At 35.6% G+C, this 15,115-nt stretch overlaps 1 protein-coding gene across 50 annotated transcripts in view; it reads left to right on the top strand.

The window, feature by feature from the left end:
* The window catches only part of MLIP (muscular LMNA interacting protein), a 240,828-nt gene that overhangs the window by 121,143 nt on the left and 104,570 nt on the right, over nt 1-15,115 (top strand). For 26 of the 50 annotated variants that reach the window (XM_081045023.1, XM_081045032.1, XM_081045030.1 and 23 more), the window contains one exon: nt 6,516-8,087. The exons of 13 other annotated variants lie outside the window; for them this stretch is intronic. In XM_081045023.1, the coding sequence (XP_080901149.1) occupies nt 6,516-8,087 (1,572 nt within the window). The remainder of the gene's footprint in view (nt 1-6,515; nt 8,088-15,115) is intronic. 11 more of the 50 variants (XM_081045039.1, XM_081045040.1, XM_081045037.1 and 8 more) reach the window with 4 other exon arrangements.

Below are 15,115 nucleotides of genomic sequence, written 5' to 3'. Positions count from 1 at the left end.
TTATTCACAATGTATGGGAAAATAAACAAGGCATGAAATTTGTAACCAATCAATGTTGGATTAATTGAAGAAAGAATAACAGGCCTTGGGAAGTGATAGGAAGACGTAAGACATCTGATGATGGGTTTGAGATGCCTTGGTGGCATAGTATGATGACATCTAGAAAGAAGGTGGGAGTATGAATCTGGAACACAGGAGAGAGGTGAGAGACTGGAGATATTTGCTACATGAGTTGAAGCAATAAGAATGGAGACTTTACTTATGGAAAGAATGTAGAACAAGAAGACAGAAAATACAAGCCAGGAAACAGTAAAAATATGAATGGCCTGTGAAAGAAGAGAAGCCAATGAGAGAGACTGAGAAAGGATCAAAGAAGCTGGAGAGAGGGATTTCATGTAAAGAAAGCCAAAGGGGCTTTCAGCAAAAAGAGTGGTCTATAAACAAGATCAAGTAACTAAAATATGTAATATGTAATTTAATTTAATTTTTTAAAGGTTGCTCAGTAATTCCTTCTTTATTTATAGAACTCAAATGAATCTGGCTATCAATCATATCAATCTGGAAATAAGAAATAATAACTAGTGACTTTTATAAAATAATAATAATAATAATAAATAACAACAACAAATAACTTTATGGCAGTGTGACATATTTTGAGTACTGACTGACCTGGAGTCACCAAATACTAGTTCTTCTATTCTTATGCTGAGAAACCGCCTGGAGAATGAAACCTTCCTTTATAAGATTGTACTTTGATATTTTCTAGCTGCCTTGCCAGATTCTCTTCCTGTACACTAGCAAGCAATTCTGCCAAGTGAGACAGCCAGCTTAGTATGTGCTGTTGCTTGATTAGGGAAGAAGGGCAAGTTGAGAGATTCGAGAGGCTCATATCAAAGCTGAGGGAAGGATCAAAGGCCTTTTGCTGATGGAGTTGGAAATGAAGCGCTAGGGGACTCTGAGGGACATGGCTCCCCTATAAGGTAGGAAGGGGAACCTCTCTTCTCAGTATTAGTAGGAACAAAAGTTGTGTAGGGATGAGGTCAAAGGTGTGGGATCTGACCTGGCCACTGTCTCAATTTAGAATATGGGAGCCCTTCCACTCTCACAGGTCAGCCCCTTAGAGCCTTGCCCCCCATTACCTACTTCGAGCCACACCTCCTCTATGCTCCATCTTACTCTGGAAGAGGCGGGATGAGGTTGTCTAGCATCTGCCTAGAAGTGTCTGGTGTCTCCTATGAAACTATTATATTATATTATTTATTAAATAAGGTAAAATTTAGTGTAAAATATTATAAATATTATACAAAGAAAAATAAAATATAAAACAAAGATCAATAAAACAGGGTCCTCAAAGCCCATTAAATCTGGAAATTAGAAGGTTATTTTGTGACTTTAATGGGAATAGTGTGAGTAGGGTGATGGGGGAGAAATCAAGTTAAGAAATGGAGAGGTGGTGAGGAAAGGGATGTCATACATTAGAGGGATGTTATGGGAAAACAAAAATGAGACAGGGAACTTACTGGCCATGCTTCTCGGGGTACTTACTTGTAATCATAAACTTTAACTTCCTCATTTGTAAAATGGGGTGATGATTATCAACCTTCCTTGTGAAGATTAAATGAGATTTTATATATAGATATATATGTACATATATAGACATATGTATACATACACATATATACATATACCAGGTCTGACAATTAAATTCAGGAACTCATCCTAGAAAAAGTGCTACATACCTCATTGCTGAATATCACTATGGTCACTTTTGAAGTATTCCCCTTGGGAAGCTATGCACCAATGCCAGTGCCTAGTTCACTCTTCAAAGCAATTTTGGAACTCTTTTTCTGGAATGACCATCAGAACTGTCATCATATTACCCTTGATGTCCTGAATGTCGTCAAAATGTCTTTCTTTCAATATTTCCTTTATCTTCGGGTAAAGAAAGAAGTCATTGGGGGCCAGATCAGGTGAGTAGGGAGGGTGTTCCAATACAATTATTTGTTTGCTGACTGAAAACTCCCTCACATACAGTGTTGTGTGAGCTGGTGTATTGTCTTGATGTAGGAGCCATGAATTGTTGGTGAAAAGTTCAGGTCATCTAACTTTTTCACACAGCCTTTCAGCACTTTCAAATAGTAAACTTGGTTAACTGTTTGTCCAGTTGGTACAAATTCATAATGAATAATCCTTCTGATATCAAAAAAGGTTGCAACATCATTGTAACAAGTTCAGAAACGTAATTGTCAGACCTCATATACCGACAACAAAAGATGACTACAAGTCACATTTGATTTCTGCAATTAGAAGAGGGGCTCAAAGTGGTTACATCAGTGTCCAGACACTTCTGATTATGGCAAACTACTGCTTGAGCAACATTGACCAGGGTCCACTTGTATATATATTTTTGGCACCCCCGGTATATATATGGATGAGAGAACTAGGAAAAAAGGAAAAGGATGAAGATGTAGCACAGGTGGATAACTGATGTAATGTGATCACTGAGAAGGCAGGAGCTGCTGCGATTCAGAGTATGTAGAGAAAATTTATCTTTTAAAAAGCCGTAATCTTCCTTAGAGTAAAGGGAAGGAAATGAGAATAGATCTAGAAAATTTGGATTTTCCTGGTAATCTCAATTTTCTTTGGAGAAAAAGAATCTAGGTTGTCTGTTGAATACGATGAGGGAATGTTAAGCAAAAGGTTTTGTAGAGAGTGTTTACTTTTTGGAAGATCTGTTGTTCAGAACAGGAGAGGGATCTGAGTTCCAAACAAAAGACAAGAAGAAAACAAAACAATCAACAAAAATCCTGAGAGATACAGGTCCCAGGTGAAATGATAGACCTTAAATGCACAGTGATACAAATCCACAGTGTTTGCCCCAACTTCCATGTAAATGAGAGAGTGTACCCTTCTGCACAGGTACAAGGAAGTCCGGCCCCACTCTCACCTGGTGCCCTTGTACAGAACAAGTTCATAAATTAAGTTCAGTGGCCCCGCCAATCAACAGGTTGTGTTAAAATTTTTAATAGCGGTTTTAAGTAGACTAGGTCTAGAAACATAATGGCAGTTGGTGGGAATGATTTAAGGCTGAAGACTTGCCAAGTGGATTGGTGAAAAACAAGGTGGCTAGAATGTTGACTATATTGATAGGAAGGTTGAGATTGAACGAAGTATTACTAAAACCTAAAATGCAAAATGGCAGATGAGTGAGATGAGATTGGCTAGCAACAGAAGGCACAGTCATAAAGATCTTTAGTTCATGGTAGACAGAAATGATTGATGACATCTTGAGTATAGGTGTACTTTGATCAGACTTTTGAAAGGTCACTCTGATGGTAAGTTGAATGGGGTGCAACTAGAGGTAAGAATACCAGAAATGTTATTTCAATTGTTCAGGTAAGAAAGGCTGAGAATTTGCCCAGTGATATTACGAGTGTCCATCAGTAAGAAGAAAACCAATCAACAGGTAAGTGCAGGAGGCCACCTTGCCATGATATCGTGATTGTATGAGAGAACAGAGAGGAATCTAGAGCTTCTCCCTTTCATGGCTGTACAGATTCAGGAAGAAAAGCACAGCTATACAGGACCAATATCTGGTGCTGTCCAAATCTCAGGAACTATTTCAAACATCAGGTAGGGGCAGATCAATTGCTTTAGTTTTTATTCAGATGCTTTGATACATCATAGACACATTAGGAAAAAAATAAATATAAGAACACTTAATTTAGATTGTCTAAAATTACAAGGCAGCTCCACAGTAGAGATTAGTTGTTAAAATAACTGACTTCTATTATAGAATCCAAGGACGGATTTATTTACTTTTTTAAATGGATTGTTTTTTGAGGTTTCAGCTATTCTTTTATTGGTAATTACAGATGCTTTTCATTTTCGAAATTAAGTAGCAATGAACTATTAGAAACAGGACTAGTTCCATACTGCTCCATACATAATAAGCTTAGAATTTTGACAAAAACAAAACTGGATTCATGGTAGGGGAAAGTGAGTTTTTAAATCAGTTTCAGGTATACAGAACAACACAGTGATTAGACATTTATATACTTCACAGTGATAACCCTACTAAGTCTGACACTATACATAGTTATTACAATGTTATGGACTATATGCCCTATGCTGTACTTTATATCTCTGTGACTTTTTAAAAATTAGAGTTGACATTTAATATTATTTTATATTAGTTTCAGGTGCACAGCATATTGGCAAGGGTAGATTGATGATTGAGATTGTCCACTTAATGACAGCAGAACATTGCAAGCATCCTCTGTTATTGAGGTTGTTGTGAATATATTCCAGAGTTCAGGATAGTCTTTCAGAGTTTGAGAATTACTTTGGAAGGAGTGTGTGGTAAGGGGGCTCAAGTAATCAGAAGATGGCTGGGGATTGGAACACAGACGTAGCTCTGAGAGATTTGAGGCAAAAGAATCAACAAAGATCACGTTAGAAATAAATGCTGGAGAAGAAGGAGAACAGGTTTGAGGGAAAAGGAATTAGAGCATCAGTACCGAACCTAGGATACAGGAATTATTAATGGGAAAGTATGAAGGGATGCAAATAATTTGTGGATATCAATAGAGAAGTTGATGTAAATCCCCCAGTAAGGGATTTACAGGGAAGAGGTAAAATGAAGGACTTAGTCTGAACTGCTTGACTGAGTATTTGACAGGTATTTATTCTTTCTTTCTGCATAAAATTATTCATTTCCTTAGGTCCTCGTTTTAAATACTTATTAATGAAAGGAACTCAGGGAAATGTATCTTTTTCATTAAAAAATGCGTTCCTCATTCCTGGGAATTTTATAAAAATATGGTGCACATTTTTATATTAGTATACATTAGGAAAACATCAGGATGTACTTGCAAATTAGAAATGAATATATTACAAATACATATTAATATATTGAATAGGAAAATATAATAAGAATTATATTGAAATTAATACAAACATAAGAAACATTCTTAGACTTTTCAGTTTTTCTCTTAGAAGTTCTTCAATAATCAACTATTAAAAAGTATAATAAATTTGTGAATTACTTATATTAGGTAAAATATGACTTACCGTAGTAGACAGTTTGATAATTAGAAGCCATACTCTTGAAGAAGTTCGAGGGAACAGTCTGTTCCTCTGAATGAGACTCTTAAAGTTATGTCCCTATGATTTGAAAATACTTTGGTGGATAATCAGGATTAATTAAGTTTGTCATATAATTTGAAGTTATTTGGAAACATGACTAAAATGGTAATGGGATTTTTGTGGCTGTTATTAATTTTCAAAATTCTTTACCAAAAGCTGTGGCATAACATGAAATGAGACACGCTATGGACTCTCGAATTATCTTTATTCCTTTGGTGAATTCTTTTTGTTGTTAATTATTATGGTCCTACATTTTCCTATTATGTAATGCAAAAAAATACATATAAAATTGCTTACTAAAGAGTCATTAATTACTTAAATTCTTTATTAGACAAAAGTAGTTTCCTTTCTCTTATGGATTGATAGAATCAAATCAATAATTTTGACAGGAATCCTCAAAATTTGAGGATTCAAATTTTCAAAAAATCCTCAAAATCCTCAAGTTTAAAAGATTTGGCTTTAAAATCACTTATAATTTCAGTATTTGTTTTAAAGTACTGAGCGATTTTTAAAATAGCACAAGAATACGTACACCCAGTTATTTCACAGGCTCTCTCTAGTTTCTCTTGAAAATGATACATTATTTATTATTATTATTTTTGAATTTGATGCAGGATTGGTGGTGGCATTGCTTTAGGCAGATTACTCTGTCTTCTTTTGATACGAGTATGTATTCCTTTCAGCATAACCAAGTTTTTATATGTTCACCCTGACAAATAATTAGGGAAAATATTTTTTTGTAAGCTAAAACTCCCTCTCTGTTTTAGACTTTGCTTTCACTCTCATTCTTTATCGTTCTATGTTGATATTGGGTGCTGCAGCTTTTTAATTCTGGGCATTTTTTTCAGGTTCACAATATTTAGTAGTCCAAGTTTTTAGAATTTTACACATTTGAAGTATGTTAATTTTTTAAAGGATTATAGTCATTATTATTATATTATGGTTTATATTCTTACAATGGAAGAAAATCTTCATTTTCCAAAGTGAATTTTGAAATTTATATTAACGATAATTTAAATTTTTTCAAATCACACAATTCCTCATTACAAGAACTATTGTATATTTTGTCCATGAATTATTTTCCAAATAGAAATATGTGAATACAATTCAATATTAATGTTAACTCTGAGGAATATGTGAGCTATAGCATATAATACTTTACAGTTTATGCATATTTTATTTCAAATTCAGAACAATGCCTCATTAGCAAAACAGAATTTCTTCCATTTTTTTTATTGGAGTTTTAAGGTGCTTCCTTTGTTGTAAGCTAATAGGACTGTTGGCATATACACACAAATGCCAAGAATATTTTGATAGTTTCACAAAATAACGTCCTATTACAATCTGTCTGTTTCTCTTTCCTCTAGTTAACTTCTTCCAATACCTCTGAGCAGCTTGCCTGTAAACCACCTGCTTTCTCCTTTGTTTCTCCAACTAATCAGAAAACACCACCTGACCCAGTTAACCTCGACGGAGCCTCTGTCCTAGAGGAGTTCCACACTAGGAGGCTGGATGTCAGTGGGGCTTTGGTGGAAGAAAGAGCTACGTATTTTCAAACTTCTGCTCACTCTTCACCCTTTTCTGCATCGAAGGGCACCTTCTCGACCTTGCAGTTTCCCCATTCCACTCAGTTACCAGGTTCTAAGTTATCCAGTCCCAGTGCAGCAGATCAAAAACCTGGACTGACATCTGAAGTTCTGAAGAATACAACATCGTTAACCTCGCATGTCCTTAACCCCGGAGAAAGTCTGAGAACCTCTTCTCCTTCACGATCCTTCAGTGCTTCTCTGAAGTCGAATCCAGCCTCATACATACCAGTCCGTATTGTCATGCATTCACTTTCTCCAAGTCCAAAACCATTTACCTCCTCTTTCCACGGCTCTTCTTCCACCATCTGTAGCCAAGCGTCATCTAGTGGGAATCTCTCCAAGTCAGGGGTGAAATCCGCAGTGCCCTCCCGACTTTCCTTTCTCACAGCTCTCCTCAAGTCAGACCCTTCTCACCAAAGACCCTTTTCCCCTGCATCCTGTCCCACTTTCTCTCTCAACTCCCTGGCTTCTTCCACACTTACACTCGATCAAAAAGTAAAAGAAACATCACCCACACCTAAAAAATCTCTCTCAAGTTGCTCACTGAGAGCCGGATCTCCAGAACAAAGGCAACACCAGGTTTCCGACCATAGCCGACAATCCTTTCCCTTACCTTTTTTCACCCAATCTGCTCCCCTTTCCCAGGCGCCCTCCCCTTCTCCCACAGAACATGTCAGTAGCAGCCTTGTTTCTTTGAATGTAGAGAAAACACCATTACCCACTTCTTTGAAGAGCTATCCCACGCTCTCCCAGCTACAAACAAATACATCAAGTCCTGCAAGGCTTCCTTCCATCCCACCAAGCTTTTCTTCTTTTTCTGGGAAGGGCAAAAGGGACGCTGATCTCAGGGGTCCTGAAAAGCCCCAGAGTATTTACACATATCCATCTACATCAGCCTCCTCTCCAGTGTCTTCTGCATTTCCCACTAACCAAAGAGCCACACTCTTCTCTCCAGAGAAATGTTTCTGTCCTTCCCCGGCTCTTTCAACCCTGATAAACAGATCCCAGAAAGCATCTGCACAGCTATCTGGCCAGGGGCAGAATCCTGCAGCTCCTATTTCAGCCTCTGTCTCTAGTGCTAGCTCTGCCTCTCTTCCCAAATTGGGGTTGTCCCCTCTCCCTCATGCTAATCTTCCTGCTCAGGCGTTCCAGCTCAGTCCCTCAGCACTGCACCCAAATTGTGGCGGTGGTACCCTGCCTTCGAGACTTGGGAGAACTGAAAGCTCAGTGTCCGACCACAGGTCATTCGTTTCAACCCCATCACCTCCCATCTCTCTAACAAGAACCAAGGAGCCGATTTCACCTTGTGCACTACCCATGTCAGCAGGCCCTGAAAATAAGAAACCCAAGGTATCTTTTGCATGTTGCATGGTGCATGCGTTTTTTGAAACATGGAAGAATCTTCTTTTCAGGGGAAAAAGATGAATAATTATGACATTCCTTGTGCTCCTCCAAGGAGATAGAGAACATGCAAGAGACTCTAGGATTTGGTATATTTGAATGTGGAGATGAGTTTTAATCTGTCAAAAATTGTGCATGTTTCTGTAAAACTATTTGATTTTTTCTTTTTTTCATATGATGGCTTCTTATATTTATAGCTTTCGGCATAATACGTGTTATATCATTGATCCCAAAGATGGAATTTAAAGCTGCTAGTTGAGATTTGGGAATATGATACACTTCTAATTATTTAATAATATGGACCCTATTATCCTAAAATAGAGTAAAATAGAATATTATCTTAGATCTAGGCCCATGTTCTTGCCAACCCAATTTGAAAACTTTCTATTTCCTTTGCCATCATTCATTTGTAACTATTAATTTTCTTCCCCTTCTACCAGGTTGATTTCTTTATTGCTCCCTATACCTCAAGTGAAATCAATGTGGATTTAGCTATATACACATAGGGTAAAAGGGAATAGTAATTTCCTTTGTATGTGAAAATTATTTAATTTACAATAAACACTAAAAACTTAGTAATTATGAAATAAAGAAAGAATTGACAGGCTGGATATAAAGAAATAGAATTAAAAGGATAAACATTGGCTTTTAAATGCTCTGAAGCAACTCATTGAGCACAGGAGTGAAACTGGCATTTATTTTCATAGGAGAAGGGCAATATTTGAAGGAGTGACCCATAGAGTTTTTTTCTTTTGGTGGATGGCAACTCTGCTGCAAAGCATGCCAGCTTCTGTACTATTCTCAAATAATTTAGAATGTGGATCTTATACACTCAGAATTTGCTCATTGCTATACAAATAAAATAAAATTATAAAAATGTCTGTATTAGGAAGGAATTGGGATTTTCAGTTTCATGAATTGAAATAACACAGTTTTAGAGATTCCAAGTTGCATGGAGATTGTGTTCAACTCTGTTGCTGTTTGATTGATGAACTTAAGATGTAAAAGATAAAACAACCCACGGGCTCTTGTTAATGATGTTGCAATATTATTAATCTTAGAAAGCATGCATTATGCACCCAGTGTATCCCCACCCTATCCTAGCTTTTTTTGAGGTGTGTGTGTACATGCGTGTGTTAAAGTAAGAATATTTTTCTTAAAAAAATTTTATTCAACAGAAAAAAAATAAATATATATATGTATATATGTACATATATATACATATATGTACATACATATATAAAATGTGGAGAAGCTATATAGAGTTATTTAATCTACAATAAATGTAGAAAACAAGTATAAGGATACATTAATATGATATAATATAGATTACATATATTTGTTTACTGAATTTGATATAATAGAAATATTAGTGAGATATGGTTAGTAAGGAAGTTATAAATGTCAGACCTGTTGGAAATATTTAGCATTTATCTTAATGAAGAGAAAAGGAGCTGGTATTTCAGAAATGGCAAACAACCTGACCAAATATACAGAAGATGATTCCAGCGGAATATATGTGGTGACATAAGAAAATTGGCCTGTCATCAAATAGTGATAATAGTAATGATAGTAACAGATATCAAATGCTTTCTGTGAGTCAAGAAATAGCCCAATATGCAGAATAGTTAAAAATTAATTAAAAAGGACTATGCTAGTTAATTTTTATGACCTTATGAGGTTGGTAATATTTTCTGCATTTTATATTCCAAGAAACTGAAATTCGGTGAATAACTAGCCCAGCTAGCATATCTGGTACAGGCAGTGCTGACGTGTATATTGATTAAGTCTACTGATTCTTGAAGCCCTGTGCTTTATTACTGTGCTTTACTGCTATAGAAGAAAATCTCATATCAATTATCATTTAATAATAATTATTTAATAATTATTTAATAATTCCCATGAAGAAAATCGTCATTATTATGGAATAGTAATCGTTAGAATTATTAATTTATATATTACTTGGGTCATTTTAAAAATGTATTTTTAGAGATTATTAAAGGCCCTGTGTTTTAAACTTTGAAAGCAAATGGGATGTAGACAATCTTTTTCTGTAATTCTAAATTAGAAAATCTTATTTATTTAAGGTTGAATGACTTGGCGATTATCTTTTCAATTCATATGTGTGATTATGGAATTCATTTATGCATTACCTTTGTGGAAAGTGATTTTACTCTAGAGGCTATTTCAAAGTGTTTCTGTTTGTGGATCACTTTGTTTCATTCATGTTTTTTTCTGTTTTTGGAGTGTTGGAAGAGGGTTGGCCCAAAGGGGCTTTTTATAAAGTCAAATCCTTTTTTGTTCTAAAACTAAGTTTGTTAAAGACATGTCCTTCTACAGCTCACTTATTGCTCCCAATATTGAAGAATTTTCATCATTTGCCTTATGTTTTTTTAAATTTTCTTTATTTCCAATTTAAAATTCAAGATTATAGAAATGCATGATAAATTTGATATACATAAAATATGAAAATATAAAGAATGATTATAATTTATCTATTTTTAATCTGTTGCTTTGAACAGTAAAAGGTATTTCTTGTAATGGGTAAAATTTATAACTTCTGCAAAAATAGTCGCTCTCGGACACAGGCTGTTCTTTCTTTATTTCTTCCTTGCTTCTTATTATCTATCTAGGTAAAAGTCAGCCTACATAATTTTTTATTGCACACTATTATTTGCAGAAATTGTAACTTGAGTATAAAAAAAAAATCATTAAAATGGATGTTGGAATAGATAACTCTTATCCCAGTTTCTTTTGATATTTCACTAGTTTTCTTTAAATTGCTAAGATTTTTTCATAAATTGATAGGAGGAAATAGACAAAAGCTTTGGGATATCAAAGAATTTATACACTTTTATGGATTGTGTTTTGTCTTGCTTCTTCCACTGCCTTGTTAATCCAAGCACGGGGCTATCTTTTTGAAATCAAAGATCTTCAGATTTAGATCAGCTTAACTCAGTGCCAGATCCCAAAAGGAAAGAGGTTCTGGAATACAAATGGTCATCAAATTAAAACATGAGTGCTCCAAGGATGTTAGTTCAAAGTCTGAGCCCTGCTGGCCTTTGATATTAAAATAAAATGGAACAGCTAGAGTATGCTGAGCTAAATTCAGATATAAAGTATGTTAAGGATTCTTTTTTCATAGATCAAATCTTAAGGTTCTGAATCCGTTTGCATTAGTTTGATATATTTTAATTTCAAATGTAGCTAGAAATATTATTTCACATTATGATCATGGCCCTATGCAGGATGGCTGTCTCCCTGAATGCTGCTCAGGTTACTCTTTGATCAACATCTATGTTGCCTGAGGTATTTTTTCGCTTTGGGAAAGCCTGAACGTCAAAAATTAATCCATGGAGTTGTATTTGGATGCCAATATAGTTCAGTTTTCATGGCGTTCCATATAGGAACTTGGGGTGGCCATTACATCAAAACCTCATATATTTTGCCACTCACCAAAGATGGTTTGAACCTCCTTTCTAACTTTAGGGGTTCCAGTGGTGTGCCTGTCCTGGCCTTAAAGTTGTTTAGACGCATAACATGTTTAAGGAGTTAGTTGGGAGCTTTCTGATATTTCTTGAAGTTTTATAGCTGGTATTTTATTAATAAACTCCCATTGCTGAAAGGCCTCAAAACATCTCCAAATATATCACACTGGAAACTTGGTGGCAACATTCCTTTGTGTAACTTTCTCCATTTCTGCTGATCTATATGCAATTTGGAAAATTAGCAATATTGAATGTACCTCTCTGTGAGCTATAATAAAATAGTTAATCTGTGTTCAACAAATCATTCATGCAATAAATATGCATTGAGTGCTTATTATGTGCAAGGCACTTTTCAAAGTCATAAGGATATTGCAACAAATAAAACTGCAAAAATGCGTGTTCACAGAAAGTTTATACTTTGTGGTGGAAGAGAAACAATCACCATTTCCCTGATCAAATAAGTACATTTTTCTCATGTGTTGGAAAGTCATGTGTGACATGGAAAAAAGTATGGCAGGGTAAGGAATAGTGTCACAGATTACACTGGCAGTCACCTCTAGGTGACAACCAAGTAAATTAATATAGTCAGGAAAAATCCTTGAGGTCAGAGAAGGCTTAGCAGTTACAAAGAACAGATAGGGCAGCCAGTATAGCAAGAGTACAATGAGTGAGGAGAAGTTGAGGTTGTCAGAGGGACATGTAAGTGGAAGCTGGGTCCTATGAGGTTTTCTAGGACACTTCTAAGTCTTTGATTTTTAATTTAAGTAAGACTGGAAGCCATTGGAGGGTTTTGAATAGATAATTGACCCAACCTTATCTATCTGGCTGCTGTGTTTAGAACAACCTATGAGAGGGTGAGAGGGGGAAGTAAGGCCACCTTAAGACTATTGCAACAATCAAGACAAGTGGTGGTGGCTCTGGTGAGGTTATAGAAGTGAAAGAGAAGGTAATATTTTTGTATATATTTTGTAGGTAGACTAGCAAACATTCAGCAATCATTAAAGCCAGCCAAATGTAAAATGCTCAAACAGGTAAAACTAGACATAAATATCTCCTTTTTTTTTTTCTCCCACTGTCTTTTACTTTCCTCCTTCCACAAAGTTCTTGGTGCTTTTCTGGGGATTTTAGATTTTTCTTTATTTTCTCATCCCTGCTATCTGTCCCTTCCATCTCTGTACTAATGCTGTGTCCCATTCTCTTTGATTCTTCTCTCTAGTTAGCTTTTCTGAATTGATCTTAGTGATGATTTACACTCAAGTATCAGTAATTGAACAGAGCATCTTTTTTTTTTTTAATCCCCTGGGGAGTGTTTGCATTTTAATTGAGAGGGATTTATACAGTTGAACTCAAATAAAAGACTTTTAAAAAGAAAAACAAAAACTGATTCAAGGTCTTGAGTTCAAATCTTGAATGTTTATAGCATTGAAATAAGATGACTTTAGAAACTTAACATATTGAAAATGCCTTCAGGGCATGCTTGGGAAGTGGAAGAGCCTCTAGGCAGCCAGCCTTGTTTAAGACTTGAACAGTAGATGAGGAACTAATTTTTTTTTATGTCCTCTGAATCGTATTGTAATTTTCAATTAAATACTTCAATTTAAGTCAACAAATATTTGCTGAACATCTATTCTTTGCCAGGTTAGTATTACGTGTTGAAAATGATATAAAATCTCTCCTTTAAAAGACATATCAGGCTAATAGGAATGGCAAAATATTGTAATACAATGAAATAAATGCCATACGTTTTGAGAGCTAGAAATACCAAAAGAGAAATCAGCCATGGAAAGGGATCCTGGGAAAAGAGTCGGGAAGTTTCTTGGTAGCTACTGCTATACTCTTCTCTGCCAGGCCATGGTCTGTAGTCATTTTTTGTATTCTTCCCTTCCCCCCCCTATCTCAGTTATCAGGATCATTGTAGAGATTATGCTCTGCCAATAGTCTAGATGTAAGGGAGGTGTCTGGGCAATCTACGTCTGTGAATTGGATCAGGACTTGAGTTGAATTTTCATCTCAGGGAGATTCTGACTCAGGCAGTGTAGACATCGTCACTGAGGAGCAGTGAGTGTTTGTTTAAAGCAATGCTCTCATCTTTGCGCATGGATGCTTCTGGAAGGAGAAATTAACCATGGTGGTAGGGAGGCTCTTCATCAGGGTTCTCTCTTCTTGTTTATGTAGTCTGATGTTCCACCATTAAAGTGTAACTGTGAGTTCAAATCCCTGATTCTCAAGGCAACTAATAACAGTTCACGTTGAGATTTCATAGGTCTTTATTACCAAAGCCTGTGATAGAATCTTAGGCATTAGCAACAGGGGATAGGATAGTAGTGGGAAATTTTCTGAAGGGGAACGATGTGTTCTTGCTATCCCACCTTCACGTCCAGGATTTATGTTACGATATCTAGCATTGCCTATAAAAAGGATTAACTCTGATAAACTTCTGTACAAAAATTCCATTTCTCTTTCTTATCCAAAACTTTGCCCTGCACCTGTCATGTAATAGATATTTAAGACATATTGTATGTTGACTGAAAACACAGATTACAAATTGAAGAGATACAATAAGTATCATTAAAATTTTTGCTAGATTTAAGGTAAGCTGGTCAGCTCAACCTTCTATGATTAGCTGATGGTGATTCCAGCCTGTGGTACTGCAGTCTATTATTCAAGTTATAATTACCTTGACTAGGGTGATTTGTAATTTTAAACAAAGAAAAGGAAACCGATGAATTTGGTTTAACACCTGGGAGACTTGGAATGCTGAAGAAATATGTTTCAAATTAGAGTATTGTTAAGAGAACACAGAGGAAATATAGTGACCCCAAAACATATCTCTTATGGCAACAAGAATAATTTTCTGACGGAAAATAAAAGGCTATATATGTCTTAGAGATGCATAAAGCCTAAAATAGATTAGGCTTGAGAAAGATCACCTGTTTGCTCTAAATGAGTTCCTATTTCCTGGCCTAGAAAGATTGTGTCTCAAACCAGATGAAATTTCTATTTCTATTACAAAACTATTGTAAATGATGGGAAATAAGAGATTTACCAGAACCAAAGAAGTGAGCCATATGTTCCACTTTTCAAAAAAAAGTAAAATAGTTACAACTGAAAATCAGACAGTTTCTTCATACAACAGACATTTATTGAATGCCTTCTAATTTCTAGTTTTTGTGATATCTTTCACGATATCATGAACAAGGAGATATGTGAAGTGTAATGACATGTTTCTGTGCACTCACATTTTCTCCAACTGCTCAATCCAAAGCATTCTCAAGGTCACTCTCTATTCCATCACCTTATTTCAATTTTCTGCATATTATTTGTCTCTCTATGACTTTTCTTTTGCTTTCTTGTTTGTTTATAATTTGTCTTTATTTATTAGGACATAAACTCTAGAGAGGAAAGGCGTTGTGTGTTTTGTTTACTTCTGAATCTCCAATACTTACAGCAATGCATGTCACAAAGTAGATGCTCAATAATATTTTGTTG

Source organism: Rhinolophus hipposideros, assembly GCF_964194185.1.
Source record: "Rhinolophus hipposideros genome assembly, chromosome: 3".
Taxonomy (NCBI): Eukaryota; Metazoa; Chordata; class Mammalia; order Chiroptera; family Rhinolophidae; genus Rhinolophus; species Rhinolophus hipposideros.
This window is presented reverse-complemented; position numbering and strand designations above follow the sequence as displayed.